Source organism: Accipiter gentilis, chromosome 7 (assembly GCF_929443795.1).
Source record: "Accipiter gentilis chromosome 7, bAccGen1.1, whole genome shotgun sequence".
In the NCBI taxonomy this organism is placed as follows: Eukaryota; Metazoa; Chordata; class Aves; order Accipitriformes; family Accipitridae; genus Astur; species Astur gentilis.
In genome coordinates, this window is record NC_064886.1 from 241754 (window position 1) to 263820 (window position 22067).

At 52.8% G+C, this 22067-nt stretch overlaps 2 protein-coding genes across 7 annotated transcripts in view; one reads left to right on the forward strand and one right to left on the reverse strand.

Annotated features, from left to right (window-relative positions):
- The first annotated feature begins 2103 nt into the window (after positions 1–2103).
- On the forward strand, positions 2104–3244 carry LOC126040342 (apelin receptor A-like). The gene has a single exon (XM_049804547.1). It carries the CDS (start codon positions 2152–2154, stop codon positions 3217–3219), a length of 1068 nt encoding a protein of 355 aa, XP_049660504.1. The 5' UTR covers positions 2104–2151; the 3' UTR covers positions 3220–3244.
- Positions 3245–9607: 6363 nt separating this feature from the next.
- MORC2 (MORC family CW-type zinc finger 2) overlaps positions 9608–22067 on the reverse strand; it is a 70648-nt gene continuing 58188 nt past the window's right edge. For 5 of the 6 annotated variants that reach the window (XM_049804540.1, XM_049804542.1, XM_049804543.1 and 2 more), the window contains 10 exons: positions 17621–17753; positions 17188–17262; positions 16685–17074; positions 16167–16310; positions 16020–16074; positions 15110–15251; positions 14571–14762; positions 14382–14475; positions 12923–13111; positions 9608–11969 (listed from right to left, as the gene is read on the reverse strand). In XM_049804540.1, coding sequence (XP_049660497.1) covers positions 11901–11969; positions 12923–13111; positions 14382–14475; positions 14571–14762; positions 15110–15251; positions 16020–16074; positions 16167–16310; positions 16685–17074; positions 17188–17262; positions 17621–17753 — 1483 coding nt within the window. In that variant the 3' untranslated portion in view covers positions 9608–11900. Of the gene's footprint in view, positions 11970–12922; positions 13112–14381; positions 14476–14570; positions 14763–15109; positions 15252–16019; positions 16075–16166; positions 16311–16684; positions 17075–17187; positions 17263–17620; positions 17754–22067 lie in introns of those variants that run through there. The other variant, XM_049804545.1, reaches the window with a different exon arrangement.

Here is a 22067-nt window from a genome sequence, read left to right on the forward strand (position 1 = left end):
CTGTAAAAAAAAAAGTCTTCCTCATATCTAGTCTAACTCTACTCAACACAACCCTGCCCTTGGCAGCGCAAAACTCTTCACCTCTTCAAAGCACCACCTCCCCTGCACCTGTCACAGCTCCAGGTGGTGACCAAAGACATCTCCATCTTCTAGGGTGCACCTCATCACCGTGCAGCCACGAGGGCTCAGGGAGCCCTCCAGCGTGCGTGTGCAGCACAGCCCCAGGATGTCCTCAGTGGCACCAACATGTCCTCACTGCCCGCAGCACCCCAGCACAGACACCACTGCCCACTCACAAGCTGCCGCAGGTGTGGGGCACCCTTCCTGCTCACCCCGCAGTCCCCTATGACCCCAAGCTTTGTGCACCATGGCAGCTGAGGTTGAGGAAAGGCTCTGCAGTGTCAGGCACACAGTCCAGAGGATGAAGAAGACCCAGAAATGTCCCCGCTGCCCAGGGAAGTCCTCTTGCCTGGCTCCCAGGTACTTACTGCCCATGGTCCAGGGTTCAGGTTGCCCTCCTCCCACTGTGGAACAGGAGCCGCTCCTCTCCCAGTGAGGGAAAAACCTCTGCTGGGAGCAAGCAGCCCACCACAGCCCAGCACTCCCTCCCTGCTCCTGGCAGCGCTGCAGCTGGCCACCCGCCACCTTGGGACCAACACAGGGGAAGCATCTTCTGCAAGGCTCTCCTCAAACAAGGATGTTTTTATGGTGTGTCTGAGACGGGGAAAAGAAAGAAAAGAAAATTTCTCTGAAATAAAGTGACCATGATCTGTAGGAAACCAGCCCAGTGGAGAGAGAACTTGCTTCCGGAGACCTTGCAGATGCTGCTGGCTCCGGGGCTCCCAACAATCCCACCTGCTCCCCACCCTCCGTGCAGCTGTGGAAGGGGAGAGTGAGGATCCTTAGTGGGTGCAGTCTCATTGGGGAATGTATAAACACTTGACAAAGGGCCCTGCTGCCACTGAATGCTGCGAACCAGGGGGTGGCACAGCACGTCCAGCTAACCCACCTGCAATTTCAAAAGGAAGTCCGCGCTCTCAGCTGCAGCATCACCCTCTCCTTCCGACTTTCCTGAATCAAGCAGTGCTAAGAGCTCCTTCCCCTGCTTCAGCGCAGGCTCACTCTTCTCCTGTGCTCGGCACATAGAGATTGCTTTGCAGGAGGCGGCCACCTTCTCCTTATCACCAGGTCCAGTGGGAACAAGGACCTGACAGCTCTTACAAAACGGAACAGCTCTGGCCAGAACGGAACAAACTCGCCTCTGCCTTTGAGAAAGCACAGTAAATGTGCAGGTCTCTGCAGAAAGCAGTAGGAGGGACGTCCCGCCACCTCTCCTCCATTCCTCTGTGCTCGAACAGGGAGGTGAGAGCAAGTTTGGTGCCAGAGGTAGCCGCTGGAGGAAGGCATGAGGTGCTGGTGGAGAGGTGGGGGATGGTGCTTCACGAGGCCAGGATGCTCCTGAGCCTGCTTCATCTCCTTCCCCCAGACCTCCAAGTCTCGCTCAGCCAAGGCTGTGCTCCAGCACAGCAACACCAAGGAGCCCCTGGCGCAAGGACAGAGTGCCGACATGCCCGGAGCAGGGACCCCACAGGCTCCCCACGCTGAGTGCTGCCCTGCTTCCCTGCCGTGCTCACCGGGAGGCTTTTGCTCCCTTTGCTTTCCGCATCTTCGCCTGCTCATCCTGCGTGATGCCTGGCACTCTGCTCCGGCACCGCGCCGGGCGTGCGCTCGCTTTTAAAGGCTGCGGGAACGTGGATTCGGGGTGTGTGGGCACCGCAGGAAGCATCGTGCGTTTTATACCGAAATCCCCCCCGCGCCTGCCGGCCGCCCCTCCTCGCCCGTCGCCCTCGGTGCCCCGCGGGCAGCGGGGCGGGGCTCGGGCGGCGAACCGCTCCTGCCGCCGCTCCGCTCCTCGCGCATCCCGGTGCGGGATGCCGGCGGCGAGCCGAGCCGCCTGCGGGGGCGGCGGCTGGGGCAGGGGGCGAGCGGGGCAGCACCCGGCCGGGGCGGCGCGGTGCGGCACGGCGCGGGGGGCGGCTGTTGCGCCGGGGCGGAGCGACGGCCCCGGGGCCGCCCGAGGGCGGGGGCAGCGGCGGGGCCGACGATCCCTTATAGCGGCGCGGCGGGGCGCGGGGGGCGGCGGTGGTCGCGATGGAGTACGCGGAGGCGGAGGAGTACTACTACGGGGAGGAGACGGCGGACAACGCGACGGGGGAGGCCTGCGAGTGGCAGGCGGACTGGGAGGCCTCCTTCTCGCTGCTACCGCTGCTCTACCTGCTGGTCTTCGCCCTGGGGCTGTCGGGCAACGGGCTGGTGCTGCTGACGGTGTGGCGCGGCCCGCGGGCGCGGCGCCGCTCCGCCGACGCCTACATCGGGAACCTGGCGCTGGCCGACCTGGCCTTCGTGGCCACGCTGCCGCTCTGGGCCGCCTACACGGCGCTGCGCTTCCACTGGCCCTTCGGCGCGGCGCTCTGCAAGCTCAGCAGCTTCCTAGTGCTGCTCAGCATGTTCGCCTCCGCCTTCTGCCTGGGCGGCCTCAGCGCCGAGCGCTGCCGCGCCGCCGCCCGCGCCGCCCCGCCGCCCCGCGCCGCCCCCCGCCGCCGCCCCGCCGGGCTGGGCCCGCTGGCCGCGCTCTGGGCGGCGGCGGCGGCGGCGGCGCTGCCGGCGCTGCTGCTGCGGGAGGCGCGGCGGGGGCCGCGCAACCGGACGCTCTGCGAGCTGGCTGCGGGCGGCGCGGGGCGGGCGGCGGCGCTCAGCCTGGGCGCCACGGCGCTGGGCTTCGCCGCCCCGCTGCTGCTGATGGCCGTCTGCTACTGCTGCGTGGGCGCCGCCGTCCGCCGCCACCTCCGCCCGCGGCGCGCCGAGGCGGCGGCGCGGCGGCGGCTGCTGCGGCTGATCGCGGCGCTGGTGGCCGTCTTCGCCGGCTGCTGGCTGCCCTTCCACCTGCTCAAGAGCCTCTTCGCGCTGGCGGCCGCCGGGCTGCTGGAGCTGCCCTGCGCGCTGCTGGGGCTCATCGCCCGCCTGCACCCCTACGCCACCTGCCTGGCCTACCTCAACAGCTGCCTCAACCCGCTGCTCTACGCCTTCCTCGACGGCCGCTTCCGCGCCCGCTGCCGCCTGCTGCTGGGGCCGCGCCGCCCGCCCGCCGCCACCGCCTCCTCCACGCTCAGCGGCCCCACGCAGCGGTCCGAGCTGCCCTCGGCCGGCACCAAGCTGTAGCGCCCGCGGCCCCGCCGCGCCCCAATAAATGCCCTTTCCGCCGCCGGAGCCCGCTGCCTTCTTCCTCCGGCTCGGCAGCACACACACAAAACCCCCCGACCCGCCCCACCGCCGGCGGGGGAGGGCAGAGACCCGGGGTGGGGGGTGGGGTCGGGGGCGCAGCACCCACGGCCTCGGGGCACCCAGGGGCGCCGCCAGCCTCACCCCCACCTCCCTTCCCCGCCCCGCCGCCGAAGCGCCGGGGCTGGCCCCGGGCCTCCCGTGCGGCGCCAGGACCGGGCGCTGCTCCCCGCGAAGCTCCGACCGCGACCGCCCGTTTGCCAGCCCCGGGGCAGCCCCTGTGCCGCCGGCCCCGGGCCCGGCCGCCCGGGGCCGCGCCTGCCCTCCACCCGCGGCTCCCTGAGGAGAGGGGGCTCTGGCACGGCCGCTGTCACCTTTCTAAGCCACCGCTCTCATGGCCGTCCGGGCAGTGTCCCCTCTGCCCCGCTTGCCTTGGGGGCCCATCCAGCCTGCGTAGAGCCACGTCTGGAGGCTGCTCAGCTCTTCTTGCAGACAGAAGCTCCTTGAGGCTTGTCCAAGACAGCTGGGAGAGGACACGGGTGTGCTGCCATCCTCTGGGCATGGTTGTCCCCGAGGGGCCCGGTGGTCTGCTGGACCCAGCGTGCAGGGAGCTGGGTGCATCTTCCTTGAGCTCAGGTGACCCAGCCTTTCCCCAGGCACCATCTGGTGACATCTGGGGCCCTAGGTGTCTGCCTGCTGAGCCAACACCAGGCAGGCAGCACAGGGTCTTTGGAGCATTGCATTGGGTCGAAGAGTTACCCATCCCATGCTGCTGCCAGCATGAGCATGCCCTACTTTGGGCTGTGATGGTATCTCATTTCTGGAACACCACGGATGCGTCACCCTTTTCTGGCTGGCAATGGGCAGCCCTTTCATGGAGTCTAATGGCCATCTCTGAGGGCTGAGCTTCTCCAAGGATGCAGCTGCTGATGCGGGAGCTGCAACAGGGCCAGCCAAGCCTTGTAGTGGCGATGCTGCCCCACCAGAGAAGTTGCACGAGAGAAGGCTGGGTCTGAGCTGAGTGGATGCCCCACTTGGCAGCGCTTCACCTGCTGGTGGATGTGGTTTCCTCCTCCCCCGGCTCTGCAAATCCTGCTGGGTTTTGCCGTCTTGTCTTGGCACCCACAGATACCTCTGCAGGCACAGCCTGCTGGGTCCAGACCGAAGTGAGACCTGTGCCCTTGCAGAGAGTGACAGGCTGTCGCCCTCGGAGCCATGTATGCAGGGTGACAGGGGAGCCTCAGGCAGCGCAGACATAGGTAGGAGGTCCTCAGGCCCACATGGTCAGGGCACCATAACAGGGCTGTAAGCACTGTCCCACCGAGGCACCCGGTGAAGAGTCCCTCCCTATAGCAGTCCCTGCTGCTGCTCTCCTGGGGCACCCCTGGGGAAAGCTGCCAGCTCTCCATGCCCATGCCAGCCCAGGGCATCAGCACCAAACTGGGGCAGGGTCACACTCCATAGCCTCCTGTTGCTCCTCTTTCCCCTTCAGCTCAGCTGGGCAGCTCTACCTAACCAACAGCAGGTTAAAAAAACCCCAAATCCTGCCCATCCCTCTTTCCAGGCGTTGCCTGCCCCTGCCCAAGCCTTGCTTCTGTAGGGCTGTGGACTTTTCTTTCCCTGTGAAATGTTTAAACCATTTGGGACACCTGCCAGGGCAGCCGTGGACACGGCTCCAGAGCATGCAAGGGGAACGTGAATCCCAGTAAGGAGAGCCCTTGAAGAAGGGTGGAGGGTGCAGGGGGATCCCAGGAGGGGCAGGTGCCCACCCCAGCCCCCTTCCTCCAAAGAAGCACAGCAGAGAGGAGATGGCAACAGTAGGGCTGGCAGGTGAGAGCTGTCCCACCGCAGGCACCGCTTTCCCTGGAGGGAAGGCCAGAAAAAAGGGAGGGGTTCATGGCCCCGCTGCCCTCGGGGTGGCCCCACATGCTTGCGTCCATGCCAGTCACCTGCTCTGTCCCCAGACCCTCCCTGGAAGACCCACCATCTGTGTTGCACCCCAGCACAAGACGCGCTCGCTGTCCTCCAGCCCACAGCCCTGAGGCACCTGCCCCGTACCAGCCCTGTGGGCTGCAGGGCCTGGTCCTGTGCTCCAGGGACAGGGCAGGCTCTGCCATCACCCTCACCATCCTCCAGGGCTTTCCCTGGGGAAAGGTTGGAGCAATGCTGGGGGCCAAAGCCCACCCAGAGACGACTGGGGCTGGCCCCGCTGCGCTCCAGCAACCACCACAGCCCCTGTGCAGGGTGAAGCCATGTGAGACCCACCTGTCCTCTAGGCTGGTGGCAACACAGCCTCTGAGCATCACCTATTCAGGCACAGTGTCAGCACGGGGACAGGCTGGGGCCATGCGAGGAGTAACCAAGCCAGCCAGGGCATATGCCTTCTCTGCTCTGGGGTGCAAGCCCCTGTGCAGAGGAAGAGCAGAGAGAGCTCTGCATCCTTCCAGGGTTTCTGCTCCACGTGCATCCACCGCTTTGCACTTGGAAGATGCATCCAGAATATACATGCTCCTGCTGCCCATAGATGCTACATCCAGCTTCGAAACCAGCTCTCAAAGCTCAGGGTCTCTGGGCAATGGCTGGTTTGGACCTGCAGCACGAGTTTGGGGGAAACTGAGAGGTGGGAGGCTGGTCCTGCCCATGCTGCGGGGCAGCGCAGCTCTCCTCTTCAGCTACCACTGTGCCTGAAGGCAGGCAAGCAGCTCTGAGGAGTGGAGGGCTGCCAGGAGCAGACAGTGCTGACATGGCCCTACCTAAACCAAAGGACAGCAAGGCAAGAGCAGGATCTGGGAGAAGCAGTTGGAAGCTGGGCCCCAAGGCACCCGGGGAGTCCCAGGGTGGCTGCACAAGGGGGAACAGTGCTCCCCCCCGCCAGCATCGCTCTGTACACTGAATGCTGTCACATCTTCTCTATCCCACTGCACCTGCCTGCCCCAGCACCCCAGAGGAACATGCCTGTGCCATGGCACTCCCGCAGGGAGCTGGGCTGACGGTGGGGGCAAGGGAGATGTGAGAAAGCTCCTATGGTCACCCTCAGGTGCTGCAGGAAGAGGATTTAAAAAAAAAACACCACAACCCAGCCTGCTCCAGCTATCCCCAGCTCGGTACATCAGGGCAGTGGCTTGTGCCAGACAGGCTCAGAAGGGGCAGAAGCAAAAGAGGGGAAACGAACATGTGGAAGTCTCAGTGGCCCAGAGCCAGCACCTGCACCCTGGCACCCAGGCTGCACCCAGGGCAGAGCAGCACCAGCATCATCACTGCTGTGCCCTGGCGTCTCCTCCTTCCCAGGCTGGAGCAGCTGGACTGGGCAGAGGATGCCCAGCTGCCTGCAGGGCCCGGGACAAGGAGCTGCCAGAGGCTCCTGATGCTCTGACAAGGGCCCTACTGTGCGCTCAGCCGCAGGCAGCCCCAGGCACTGCTGCACCTTGGTCCAGGGCTGGCTCCGGCGCTGAGTGCCTGCCTTCACTCCTCCGGGGAGATGCCAGCTGACCCTTTCAGGGCAAGGGGAGCCGCTTCCAGGCAGCTGCAGAAGGAGCTGGCGGCTGGCAGGAAAAGGAAGACTTTATCCCCTTGTCTCCCAAAGAAATGTGGCAGAGCCAACAAAGGCAGGGTAGGGGTGCCCTGGCAGGGGCCGGGGATGCCTCTCCCGCTGGGGATGTTTCCCTGGAGACAGGGCAGCACCAGGGGCTGATGCCTCCACACGTGTCCTGTATTCCCAGGCGCTGGCAGCTCCTGCATAGACAAAGAGGCACTTGATGAGCCATTGGCAGTGCCCTCGCTCGAGGGGTCCTGCCATGCAGCCCAGGCCTGGCGGCTGAGCCGGGAGCTTCACCTCAGCCTGGCTGAGTGTGACCCAGGGGAGGCAGAAGGGGAATGGCCCTGGTGCCAGAGCCACACTGGCGGGGAGGGCACGAGGCCACCAGACCTGCAGCACCGCAGCTGTCCAGGCCTTCCTTGGTGAGCAAAACCAAAGCCACGTACTCTGAGATCAGACAGGGATGCAGGCAGCAGGAGCCAGTGTGGTGGCACTGGCCCCCAGCCTAGCTTCTTGCTGCAGCTTCTCAGCAGCAGTTTGCAGAGCCCAGCCAGACCAGAGCCCACACCATCACCTGCGCACACAGCACAGGCTCATCTGCGCATCCAGCCCCAGGGCACAGCAGTCTGGCACAGTAGCACAGCACCATCACTGTTCGCTGTGGGTGGCCACAGCTTCTCAGAGACAACAAAGGGAAAACAAAGGGCTGTGGCCTTGGTGCACCATGCAAACACCCTGGACTGCAAGCCACCTCCCCTTCTTCCAGGCTGAGCCAAGGCTTCTGGGTTTTTTTTTGCTTCCAGTCCCAGCTGCCCATGACACTGGGAGTCAGGCTCCTCCTTCCCAAAGAGAGCTATGGGCTCTGCAGCACTGTGCTCCTGCTGTACTTACACAACTCAACACATCCCTCCCTGCCCAGATGCTTTGCTCAGCGTGTTCAAGTAACAATGGCAGCCTTAGAAGGGTCCTAATAGCCCTAGCCCTGTCCCCTGCCCTCTTCTGAGGCAGCCAGAGTGGTGGTACCCCTCAGTGGGGGGCTCCTGGCAGGACAAGGAGACAGTGAATCTACAATTTGTTCTGCTCAGTGGGCTGCAGCCCAGGGAGAAGAGGGAGCATCTGAGGGCTGGAGTAGCCCAAAGCACCTGGTTTCTGCACACACCGAAACCACAGGGCAGGGACCCCTGGACATAACAGCCTGGGCTCCCAGAGGTCCCCATGAACCTGGTCTTTCATTCCACTAATGTGGCAGGTGCCCAGAGTCCTCTAGGCCTCCCAAGGGGTGCTGAAGAGCTTTCTTGGAGCCTTCCCTCCAGTGCGCCTTAGGGGAGGGTCTCCTCCGCTCCTGCTGTGCAGCTGCAGCTTTGCTGATGAGAAAGGGCATAGCAAGATCATCCAAGAGTTGCCTGTCTAGTCTCACCCCACACTGTGGGCACTGGTCAAGTTAGGTTGCATATGACCAGGACTCTGAGAGCACAAACAAATTCAGATGCTGCTCAGAGGGATTTTGAGATAACTGGCACTCTCCTGAGTAGATCAAGATACCCTGGGGCCTGGAGACCAGAAAGACTTTCTTGGCAGAGAAGTTTGCTGTGCCTTTCAGGTAAGGCAGTGGCAGAAGATGAGACTGAGTGTGCCCCACTGCATGAGAAAAAACTAGTCTGGTAAGGTAGCTGGAAGCAAGTAGCACCCCAACACCCAAGCTAGTGCTCACTATAGGCTGCAGGAATGACTTGCAAAAAAAGCAAATGTTGATCCTGTTGCTGTAAAATCAAACCCTGGATCTGATGCTGGTGACGTGGAGTTTCAAGCCTTAAGGAACAGCAGCAATACATGACCCTTCAGAGATGTGCAGACAGGACCGTGTCCCTCACACTGGGAGAGAGACCAGTTGCCACGAGCTCCGGTGTTCTTGTTCCACTCTGCAAAAGAACTGGGCGAATCCGTACAAGGTGGAAGATCACCAACAAAGACCTCGGGTTCCAGGGTAAGGCTGGCAGGACAATCACGGTCCTGCTGGCAGGAGGCCCTGAAGGCTATGTGCTACAGCAGGTGAAAAGCTGAGGCAAAGTTGGCGTGTAACAGTAATCATCACGAGACCCAGAAGTTCATGTTAAAAAAGTTATTTTCCTGCCTCATTGTTAAATACAATAAATGAGCAACCTTACCAATAGAAATATGTATGTTATGAAGTATCTAGGTGATGGCTGTGGAAGGACTTTCCAAAATGGATGACTGTAACGACAGCACAAAGGAGGGACTTAAGGTGGTCTTATAAAGAAAGGGGATGTTGTACAAAATACAACTCGCATACTTAGTATTACTGCTGTAAGAACCAGCTGAAAGCAGAGAGAAGACTGAGGGAACTGAGTACAGATGTGATATCAACAGGCATGAAGGTAACTGCCAAGGTTGCATCAGGTGAGATATTTTCAATAGGCAGCTGTAACAGCCTCCAAAGCTGCGGCAGGGACACCCTTGTTAAATGCAAGGGAAGAACACACTCATGGGAGAGGTGTGCGATGCAGAAAAGTGGTGCAATCTCCACCCTTGAAGATTTTAAGAGCTCAACTGGAAAAGGCCCTGAACAACGTGAGACAGCTTTTGGGTGCGCCTTGCTTGGAGCAGGTTATTTAGATGACCTCCAGAGGTCATTTTGTTCCTATGTTTTTTAAAGGCATTACTAAACCCTAATGTTACACATAGGTCTACTTAAAGTTACCAAAAAAAAAAAAAAATCAAATTGAAGTAGCTGCAGAGAAGGTGCAGGAAAGTTTTGAGAACGAAGAAAGTTTTATTAGCAATTAAAAGTTCTTGGCTTGCATTTCCTAGTAAAACAGAAGTTTAGAGAGGACACATCAATTGTACTGATGAAAGTAACTCCAGGGAAGAAATGTAACTGAAACAAAAATACTTGGTACAACATAAAAAAATGAAATGCCATAAAAAGAAGTTAAAACTGGAAATGAGAAGTTTCCAGAGAACAGAAGAAAAAACCTGAGTAACACCTTCCTCACAGAAGAGTGGGAGTAGGGGACCAAACTGCATCAGGAAGCTCAAGAAATGTGTAAGAGCTATTTGTCCCACAACGTTATACTCTGGCTGTTAGGAATTAAAGTTTGCAAGCAGCATCATCTCTGAACTGTATTTTAATGAAACCTTGTTCTTTAGAATTTCTGCTGGCCACCTGGAAAGGACAAAGATTTCTTCTTTCACTTTAATATAAAACTCAGCTTCTACAGAAGGAGCACTTATCTGAAGCACTAGTGTGCTATCACAATTAACAAAACCTCCAATATGCGTAAGGAAATCGAGAAGACTGGTGGAACTTGCTCCTACATTTAAGGAACACTGCCCCTCTGTCCAGGAAGGTGTAGGGGGCTGGAGGGATGCTCCTTACTTTCATTTATAGCAGGATGCCCAGGCCCAGATCCTGAATGAAAGCAGTCATTACCATACCTGGAATTCAGGTAATAAACAAAAGTCTTCCCTCTCTCCTGCACTATGTACAGCTTGAGAGTTCTCCAGGACTATAAACCATTAGTGCTTAAGATCCTCTGTGCAACAGATGTTTAATTTGGAAATTTTTTTGCAGAACATCTATTACACATTTAGCTATCCAAAGTCCATTTAATTTGATGTTCCTGAAGGTGGGCACTTCTTGGTCATGCTGTGTTTTTTCAAACTGCCAGGCTGTAGGGGATTTCCATTTTCTGAGCACCGAGTTCATACACATCTTGTCCTACCAGATCTGAGAAGCTGGCTAGCCAGTGAATTCAAACCAAGTCACCTTGGCCACAGGTGGTCTGCCAGGAGCTGTAGTGGGACCTGGGGAGGGGGGCTCACTGCCAACTGAGGTGAGAGACCACTAGGACCCCTATCGGGGAGCGGCCAGGTGTCAGCCATGCCTGCCCCCCATTCATTCCGCCCTGACAGAAAACCCGTGGCAGGACTTTGTTTAATCACTGGGTTGTGACAGGATTAAACGATTAAAGCTGCAGTTCCTCCCCGGTGCCGACACCGTGTTTGATGACCTTTAGCAGTGGCGGGGACCCAAGCGGTGGGGTGGTGGGTGGCAGAGCATTGCCCTTGCTGCTGACCCACGGCCAGATGTGACTCAGTGATGCAGGGCTCCAAAGGCTCAAAATTCCAGCACTCTAATAAAATTACCCAAAAGAGCAAGTTGATCAAAGCAATGCAAGGCTGAAGAAGTGACAACAGAACAGAGGGTCACTTTATTTTCAGCTGGTCAAGGAGTTCTTCTGCTATTGCAACTTTGCCTCAAAGAAACAGCAGCAAAAGTGTGCAATAAGGTGACTGCTAGAAAAGAATCTGCTCCAGCTTTCTCCCTCTGATGATCACAATCCACTGCGAGCAGCCTAAGAGGCCATCTTCTTCTAAAAGGATCCTCAGCCCCTGACTGTTAGCATGGTGAAAACTCCACCTGCTTACAGAGGAGACCTCATATTCAGGAACCTCACTGCACTGGCAAGTGCCAATCCCCTACCCCTAAACCTCTCAGAACCACCAAGATTTCATCCCTTCCACTCACACAGGGAATGTGTTTTGATCTCCTCCGTGTAGCTCAAATTCCTGACTTGGCTTTCTCTAGCCCAAGTTCAGTATCTTCAAAGTCTAAGTCCTAACCTCCTCTTCCATAACTCAAGGCTTATCTTTAAGTTGCTGCCAGGTTCTTACTTGAGACAACCTACTAGGCAGGATGTTCTGGTTTTCCAGGTTTAGCACATGAATATACCCTAGATGCAAAAAGGGTACTCACACTTTTACCTCACTGAAAACACACAGCAACCCTCCCATCATATCAGGCACAGTTCCCATTTCTTTTAAAAATAAATATTTATAAACAAAAGGAAGAGATTCAGAGAACTACAATGTTAAAAATTTTCCTGCCAACAGCACAGATCTCTCTTTTATGTAAAGTCACAAGAACAAGTTGTACACCAACACAAGTACTGTCTACAAACCCTCTCTCCTCATCAGCTGCCACAGTCCTCTACTGCAGAAATCCACATCTCCCATCACAGCAACCAGCTCCTCTGCACTTCTCTAGAACTTGTACTGGGGCTGCTCAGTCTCCTTTCGTGATCAAGTCCTCGATATATGCATCCAGTTCATCATCTGTATTAATATCAATGTCCTGAAACCAAAAGCATAAGAAATACCAGTGAAAAGTGAATCTTGAAGAACAGTGCAAGAATGGACAAGACAGAGCAACACAGCATCATCTGCAACATCTGTGCTGGTCAGACTTTATGCCCTGACTTCCAGGACTCTCCAGCTGCTGACACCTGCTGTGAAAGCACCACCAGCTTTCTTTGTCAGAGCCTGCCTGACCGCGCCTGGAAACCAGTCAGCATTTGATGCTCAAACAACACATTAAAGCAACTGTTTTACTGTACTGATCTGGTTCAAGTATTTTTATTTAATTTTTTTTATTATTATTTTTTTTAGCTTTAAAACACATTTTCCTAATAGGGAGCAACTGCTTCCATCTGCCTTCAGTAGCTTTTCCATTGGGTGGTCTTAATTTTCTGTAAAGTACTTTTTTTATTTAAAGTTTATGTATTTAAAGCTTTTATTTAAATATATATTTGCTTTTTTAATTTACTATTTTAATAGTATAATTAATAAATAGATTTCACCATAAAATTTTTATATTATTTGTTTACAGGTTTGCATTTCTATATGTGGGGTTCATAATCTAGCACTACATTTCTGCCCAAGAATGGAGCAGAAATACCCTGCAGAACACTGCCTATGCCCAGATAAATTTTCCTGCAGCCCCATGTTTCATAGCAGAAAGTAGAAAACAAATGGAAGCTGTGCACTATGGACACACCATGAAAAAGCCATCTGTGAAAATCAGCACTCATCAGGACCTCCAAGGCCTGGATCCCAAAAGATGGGCAGCGACAGCAGCTATGCACTCAACTGCTTCTGATGGTCTAAGCCCAAGTTGCACCCAATTGAGAAAAAGCTGAAGCCCAGTTAAATGCTGAACTAAAACATCTCAAGTGCCTGGCAGGGCCTGGGTCTGAGGAAGTTGCTGCTTGTGGGGCAGCTTTGGTTTTGCACCCCTTCCTCACCCACCTCCTGCACTTTCTGGAGAAGGGCCACAATGTTAGTCCTCAGCTTCTGCAGTTTCTCCTCCGTTTCCTTCAGCTTTCTCTCTGAGTTGCGGAGGTTTTCTTCACAGGCTTTGGCCCGGGCATCAGCACGTGTCTGATATGAATTGCACAGGTTCTGCAGACCTACCTCATACTGTTTGAAATATTCTTTCTGTGGAAGACAAAACACAGCAGATGACGCATTAAGAAGCGGCACCGAGCATAAGAAAAGCCCAGCACTTGCAACTTGCAGAAGACTTCAGCTACCGGCACCCCGTGACCGCACACCCTGCCTGTGGTCGTTACCACACTCACATTTACATTCCTGATTTGCCTACTGCAGGCAGCACAAAAATCATATGGGTTTTCACATTCCTCAAAGACCAGAACTGCAACAAAAGCTGCCTGAATTCAGATTAAGGATGCAGCATGTTTTAAAAAGCCTAAAACCACGGTTAGGCTGCAGAAAGATCTGACAGGCTCTGTACGCAATGAGTTTCTTTAGTATAGACCACCCAGACAACACAGCTTATTATTGCAAGGTAGGAACATCTATACTTGCAGAAAACTCCAGACAAGACCAACATGACCTGCAGAAGCAGCAGGACCGGTAACTCAAAGCAGACACCTGAATTAGCAAGAGAAAAGAGGAAGAGACAAGAGAGACTGCCAACACATACACTGCAAGTGAGGGAGTAGGGCGTTTTGAAGACTACCAAATAAGCAGTGGCTGTTGTCATTTGGTCATTCATAGGTGGCTTTTGTCATTTGTAGGTGGCTTTTGTCACCTACAGATGCCTCCTGAAAAGGTCTCCCTTTGTGGTATGTCAGAGAAGAGAGAAGTCAAGAGAAGCCAGTACCATTTCTCTGCATTTCAGCCTGCACTGGACCCTCCAATACCAGCACGCAGACACTGGTGCAGGCTGTCCCATATGTTCCTTCCTCAAATTAATGGAGGCCACACCAAAAGCCTTAAGATGTACAGCTGACTCACAGGTGGTCAGCCTGTTCACCTGGAGAAGTGTGAGGGGGGTTGGCTTCTGTGTTCTCTCCCATTTTTAAGATTGCCTCCGCATAAGTTAGATTTATAAGGCTGGGGACAAAAAAACCCCGTGTACCTACATCCTATTTCTACAAACCTCTGACCTGGCCTCTCTTTTTTAAAAGCTTAATAGCAATGGACAAGATGTTAGGATAATAGCAGCCAACAGCTTTCCCACACAGATGTATGGTGATTAAAAAAATCCTCAGACAACGATTGCCAAAAGACCTAAGGCATGTTTCAGAAGCTCTCATTCTTTTTCTCAGCTGTGTTAGTCTAAGGATCCAAACAACCTTTTGCAGAGTGCAATCTTGCATCAACAGGATGCACACTTGCTGTAAGAATGGAATGTGTGTGTGGAAAAATCCCAAACTTAATTTTCTAGAAATACTGAACTCACCAAGGGAAACGCCAACAACCCTTCTGAGCTCATGGAACTCAGCTCCTTCTTGGATATAGGAAAATTCGGAGGTAAGAAGTACCGCAAACAATTTCTATGCAGGAAAGAAAAACACAAAGCCAGAATTGGGAGTTTAAAAGACTAAAGCAATCAGACCATAGCAGCTCACAAGAACTGCAGTGAACCCACCGAAGAATCTGGACTAGTAAGTCTACTGTTTCTTGGCTGCTGCTGGGACCAGTGGTATCTGGCTCAATTCTGACACAGTCTGAGGTAGAAGGTTCAGCCACAACAACCTCCGCTTCCTGCTGTGTATCTGGAGCCTGGTACTCAGGAGAGGGAGGCTTCATCAACCTCACATCCTCACTGCCCTTCTCTACCCTAGAAAAAAAAAATATTAAGAGAAAGTCATATATCTTTTTCTACATTGGCCATACCTGAAACACTTGTAACAGCTTCATCAGAGCCCGTACCCAGCTGTCACTCTAAGACCTCTAGATTATACAACAGCTGCCTCCATCAAAGTGATCGGCAGACTGTATGGAGTCTGTCACACTCATTGGAATCAGTCTGCTCGTGAAGCAGCTGGACAGTCCTGAGCACACACATGCTCCCCGACATGACCGCAACATATTTGTCTTCAGCATCTATAAAGTAAAGAAGTAAAGTGGGGTCTTCCTCCTGAAAGCAAAACAAGCCTCCAAAATCCAGTAGCTAGAGATAGTTACCAGCGATCCCTTGGTGTGGTGTCTGTAGGAACATAATCAAACTTCACCTTCCAGCGTACTGCATGCTTGCCCATTTCCACAGCTGTGACACGGCCCGTGAACCACTCCTTGTTCACACGCACTTCCACATGCAGCCCTTTATCTGCAAGAAGGATGGCAGTAAGGATGTTTGCAAACATTCAGATGCTGGAGAGCATATTCTACATGAGCTCTAGAAAAGAGAGCCACCCTCTACGGGGAGCAAACCTAAACCTGTGACAATTCCTTCAAATGGTATGTAAACCGTAAAAACACCACTATCCTACTTAAGAGTCAGAAGATGCAAGGAAATGATATGGCATTTTCAAAGGGTTTCTCTTGTACTCTGGGCTGTTTGACATGGGCTTTCCAGGCTTTTGTTGGCCACGAGGACAATTTGCCACGTGCTCCTAGTGGGTCACTTTCCGGACAGCTCCTTGGGATCAAGCTGAAGAAATGCCCTGCTCTGGCAGAATGTGCAATACCATCCTGGCTATCATCTTTCCTGGGGGGTCTCTCAGCTCCTCTTCTCTCACAGCACCACAGCAGGTCTAGATACAGTCCTCAGCATTTCCCAGCTAACGTAGCTCCATGATACATTCAGTTAAGAAGGGTGAGCACGACATCAGTCTACACCACGCAGCCAAGCATCACACCCGCCAACGTGATGCAGCCCTCAGATTACAGATGTTCCCAAGCCACAGCTGCCTCTTGTCTACTCAAAGGGTTCCTGGCCAAAAAGTTTCATGTGAGTTAGAGTCATTTCGGGGTTTGGGACCCATTTTAAAAAGCTCATTAATCAAATTACACATTTAACCAGTGAGCCTAGTTCTGCAACAGTTCTTTTCCACTGTGTTAGATGACAGAGGCAGTTCAAGGGTTCATTTCTCACCTTTCTGAGCTTTCTTCAGTTCTGCCAGATCTTCTTCCCCAGCACTGTCTGTGAGCTGTGAGCAGAGAGGGCTCAGATTAGCTGCCTCCCACCAAGATTATAAACACTTGATAAATACTTTCTGCTGGGAAACCAGTTTACTCTCACCTCTACCACCACCTCACTGGAATCCTTCTTCTCTTCTTTCACTGCCACAAATTTTCCCCGTTTTGCCTTCTCCTTCTTGTGCTCCCCCTCCTCCTCAGACCCGTCCTCTGTGGTGTTCAAGGTCCTCTTCCGAGTGGTGGAGGTCTGTAGGAAGCAAACACGCTCTAGCTATAATTCCAGCATGCTACCAACCAAAACCTTCCTTCAGCCAAGTTAAAAAAACCGCACAGCATCCAGTATTTCATTTGATAGTTAATTAGCTTTTCCAGAAGGTTTTAGCAGCTGCTACGTGATCATGCAAACGCTCATCCTGCCACTCCACATTCTTTTTTTTTCTAGAGAAACAGTCTGGTCTAACAGGAAAGAGATGAAACAGGTCTTTACCCTAACCCAAGAGTAAAGTAAAAGTTATCTTGTCCCGCACAGGGACTACAGTGCGAATCCCATGCAACAGAGCAAGACAGGCTACGCAGAATAGTAGGTAAGGAGCTGATAGCTTTCATCCCATCGAGTCTCACCTGTGGGCATTTGACAGTGGCAGATTTCTTCAGTGCTGGCACTTTGGCAGCTTTTGGGCTGGGTGTCTCACGTGAGCTTTTGGGGCTCTGCAGGACAGCAGAAGGTGGTTTTGTTGTTGTACCTGGTTTGGCAAGAGATTTTAAAGCGCTGTTGGACTTTCCAGCTGTCACAGTGTGCTGGTGTGTCCTGGAAGTGCTGGCCTCCTCCTTGGAGAGCATGCTTGCCAGCTTGGGAGTGCTGATGTTTGGCCAAGGTGAAGAGCTCTTTTTCAGCTGACTGGTGGACTTGGGAAGAGACACAGGTGGTGGTGGTCTGCTGGGAGCGTTCTTGATTACATCAGGTAAAGGAGGAGATCGTGGGCGCTGGGGTCGGGTCTGTGACTGGGTGTTCTGAAACAAATGAAGGTATACAGAGAGAAAGGACGAAAGAGTCAGGCACTGCTTTTCAGAGCAGCTAGGGACAGCACAGAAGAGTACAAAGCCTACAGTGGTATCCCATTTACCTCCTCTGCAGGCCGTGTAGTCACTTCCAGAGGCAGTTTCTTTAAGTCAGCTTGAGATCGAATGGGAGTGGTTTTCTATTTTTATTAAAAAAAAAATAAAAAAATCAGAAAGGCCATCTTTAAAAGCTGTCAGGGCCTGCCTGAACCCAGCCCTGCAAACAGTTTTCAAGTTTAAAATCAAGAATTATATGAAGGCTTTTTCTGTGTCCTTCAGGAGACATCCCTTCATCTAAACACCAGCAGTCACTCCCATTTTCCTAGCAGAAAATGAAATGCAAGCTGAGATGCTTGTTTTCTGTTATTAAAACAACCCCTACCCCGTGAAGGAGCACAGGTGGCATTAGAGGCTGAGACAGACATGACTCAGCATCAGCTATTTGCACTGGGAGGTCCCTCGAACCTGCTGTGCTTAGCTGGAGACCTCCAGATTCACCTGCAGTGCTTCCAGCTTCTCCTGCTGCTGGCGGATTTTCTCTGTCAGTTGTTTCTGCTTTTCCTCCTGTGATTTTAAGTCTTTCTTCAGAGTTCCCAGTGGCACCTTCTGCTTCTGCTCTGCAGCTTCACATCTAGCACAAAGGGAATGCAAGACAACCTCAGCCATGACAGCAGAACCTGCATTGCCTTATACACACAGCATTGTCCCCATATCCCATCCCAAATGCAGCAGTAAAACCACTTTCCTTTCTGCAGTAGCCACAATCTCAAAAACAGTGGTTTTCTTCTTGGGAATCACATATATGATTTAAGGATCAAAAGCATAGTTAAAAAACAAGCCATTTACACTGGGAATTACCAATTCAGAGCCCAGGAGCTAAACAAAGCTTAGGAATGAACAGCTGTGACTGGTTTTGTGTAATTTCTGTACTCTGGACTTTTACAGCAATTTTCCTTCCTATCAACTTATGTCTTCATATCAATTCCTCTTTTTACAGACTTCCTTTCCATTTAGAAAGGAAAGCTTATTACCAGTAACCTGTGATTAAGACGTCATTTACATGAGCCTTCCAACAGAAGATGCACTTTGCCTTGTCACCCAAGGCCACCAAGTTTTCCTTTGCAATATCCCTTAACTATTTGCTTTTCCCATCCTCTTCAGCTTATGGCCTACAGAACAGTGATGAGTATTCTACTCCCTCAGGTCCTCTCAGGTGCAGAATCCTGGAAGAGTCCTTCAGAGAGGAGGAAAACACAGGTAGGAAATACATGGAAGTGGACTGGCATCACCTTCAAATTTCTGGCTGAGCAGCTGGCTATCAGGAGCATTGCCAGAGGAAGAAGAGGGGACTGAGCAACCGCTCAGGCTCACCTCCTGTCACAGAACCGAGTCACAGACAGACACACCAGGATCAACCCCTTCAGGACAAAGTCATGCAGGGATAATGTGAGACAGGAAAGCAGCAGTACCAAAACAACTCTTGCACAATGCAAGAGATCCAGCTGACTCATGCACTGCCTTGGAGGCAAGCCGTTAAAAACGTCCTGCAAGTGTAAGTCTTACAGGTAAAGGGAGGACCCCGCTCTCCTTGTGGATCACACAGAGCTCCAAGAGGTTGATGAGAGATGATTTTAATCTCGATCTCTGATCCTGAACCTGCCAATTGATGGGATATCCCCTAGCCTGCGAGATACATACTGTGATCAGCTTTGTCAGTGGAAAGGAGCCCAAACAGCAGTTTCTCCATCAGCCTCTTCTCAGCTGAAGCACTGCAGGGGATTTTTTCATAGAACGATTACTTCCTTTGCTAAGAAAGCATCTGTCATCACTGCAAAATGACTGCCTGACACCAAAGCTGCAACTCCCAAAGATAAAGCTGAACAAGTGGCACCATATGCAAGTTTCCCAGCAAACACCATCTCCTATGCCACTGCATGGATTGAGGCTGAAAATATTTTTAAGCTGTATCTTACAGCACAAGAAAGTACGAAAGTGCCTGTTAGTTCTGCCGACAGGAAGAAATTAAGACTACCCATGACATTTGAAACCACAGATTGCATCACTAGAGGCAGCAAGTCAGAAAAAAGGAATTATCTTTGTAGTCAGAATAGTCTGCAACTCAGCACCAAGACTTTGAAGGTCTTCTGGTGTCAGGAGACAGTCTGAAGACCAACTCTGACAGTGCTTCATCTTCAGCGTGGCTGGATGAGATTCTGCACAGACTCTTATGCCACGCAAGCTTGACCTCCCCCCCCGCCCCCGCCATGGTGGCAACATCAGTGCATCCCAAATCCTCAGTCCTCCCTCAGACAGTACAAATACATGGAATGGAACAACTGGGGAACATGGTCAAGACACGGAGGTGAAAGTGTCCAAACCCATGGCACAAGGACACAGCAAGAAACACCAGGCAGTAGAGGACTTAGAAGGGAAGTTCAGAAGTGCAGTGACTGCAAGGAAGCCCTGCTTTCTACTGGCACCAAGCAAGCCAAAGGAGTGCTAGTACAACTTCTGTAGAAAACTTTCTGCCTTGTGTAAAAGGATACAACCATACTCACTGTTGAAAGGTGCATGTGAGCCTACTCAATCCAAAAATATTCCAGTTATTTATCCTCCCAGAGTAAGACTCCTGAGATCCCTTTCAAAGAAGCTGAAATGACCAGAAGTTTGGATCACCTGCCCAAAGCACCTCACCTGCCCTTTCCCACCTCTCTGCAAGGTGGATGTGGGATGACAGCATGTGTGCGCATACTGCAGAGGCACTCTAACTCATGCCAACCAATGTCCCAACATGTTCTCACATGAAATGCAGCCAAACCCCTCCAAATTTTCAAGGTATTACAAATACAAAATTTAAATTCTTTCATCAGTACATCACGTTCCTTTTAGGTTACATGATAAAAAATCTCATCTGCACATACACAGAAGAGCACAAAGACAATGGCAGGTGGGGGAACCTGATTAACACCCTTCCCTGGCTACTACCAGGCCATCCCAGGAACCACCAGCCCATCCAAGGCCTATTTCCACAAGCCCAGAGGCCCAAAGGCAGATTAGGAGATGCAAATTAGGTACTTAGAAGAACAGATACCCAGCCTGGGCTCCTGCCAGGGTAGCCTCAGCCCCAGTGTCCAGTCAACAAGAGCGGCTCTCCGAAGCATCTTTTGGACCAATGGGAGGAACCAAAAGCAGGTAAAGGAAGGGACTGAGATCATTTGGGGAGGAACAAACATGGAAAAACAGAGAAACAAAAGGCTAAAGAGGGCCAGCTGTACATAAACAGTTGGCTGATCAGTACACTTGCCTTTGTACTAAACTCCATTTCTAACTGTTTTCCTGGGTGAGGGGCTCTATTCTGCACGTGCATGTGTGTTATGGGGGTCCAAGTGCCAGCAGCTGGAGTAAGACCACTGGTCACAGGGGCCTGGGTGCCGCCAGCTGCAGTGATTGCAGGCATGCACATGAACATGTGATTCACAGCAATCATCAGGCCAGACAAGCCAGCAAGGAGGTGGCCTGGGAGCAAGGGGAGGGGGTGTCTAAGGGTGAGCTAGCAGGAGCTGACTACTGGAGGGACCAGGGAGTCCTGTCAGACTGCTGGAGACAGGTATGGGAGTGTAGGCAGAGCTGTGGGCACATCTAGGCAGGAAGCACCTGGGAAGAACAAGAATCCAGATCTGCTATGGGATGGAGAGCATTCCTAAGGTGAGACGCTAGGAGGTATGTAGTGTGTATGTGTTACTTGTGTCCACGTGAGGAGGTCTGTACCCCTCACCCCCTGGAGCTGCAGGCTTTGGGGCTCATCTATCGAAGTGCAAGTAACCAGAGGGACAGGATCCAGCAGCCAGCTACGGACATATTTCCACTAGTGGTCCTTCATCCTTATCAGCCAAGAGGGAGAAGGATGAGGCTGCTGGTGTGGTTTGCACTGAGTGCTGCGCATGTCCACCTGTGTTGATCTGCATGGCTGGACACGCATACGCATGTGGTCTATCTGTGTTTGTGTGTGTGTCTACCAGCAACACATTCCCAGCCTCGCTGCTGCTTCCACCTGGGTAGCTAGAGGTGTAGCAGCCTCTCCTCGGGCTTGCAGATTCATCCCTGCCCCAGCAGTTTAGTCAGAAGACATCCTCAGCACAACCACACTCTTCGTAGCTCCACACCAGGGCGCAAATAAGTGCAGCAACAGGGAAGCTAACATTGGTACTTTTCCAATGACAGATGCCAAAAGGAAGAAGCCAGAAAATCAATACTTTCCAGATATCAACATCAACACTTCTTTGCAGACTTTTCAGCCACAGATGTTAAAATTTTTATTCCAATTAAAAGTTACCACCTGTATTCATTCCCTTTGTCATTAAGCACTGAGCCAAGGTACCTGAAATACAGCTGAGCAGCTTCCCTCATTATACAATAAAGACAAGAATCGGCTTCTAGCAGTGTCTCTCTCCACAGAGAAGCAGCAGCCTAGAGCAATCATTTTCCTCATTCAAATAAATGACTAGGTTCTACCTAAATTTTCTAACCGTGAAACACACCGCTGGGAAATGAATCAACGCATTGCTCCCTCAAATATGCAAATGTCATTCTTGGGCTCACTGCAACTCAGAGGTGTTGCTGCAGTTTGCGCGTTTAGTGGGTTGGAGATATAGTAGCAATAAAAACAATTGCTAAGATCCCACTGAATATATATTGCTCCCGGCCTGTGCTTATGACTATTCTTCAATTGCTGTCTATGCTACCTACATTAAAATTAACCTGCATAAACTAAGGCTACAATCATTATTTCCAGTGGCAGTGCAGAAAAAACATAAAGGAACTTAATTTCACCAAGTCACTTCACTGGTTGAGGTTGCAGAGGCCTCCAGAGGTCATCTGGCCCAAGCCCCTGCTTAGGCAGGGCCACTTGGAACAGGTTGCCCAGGACCGTGTCCTGGAATATCTC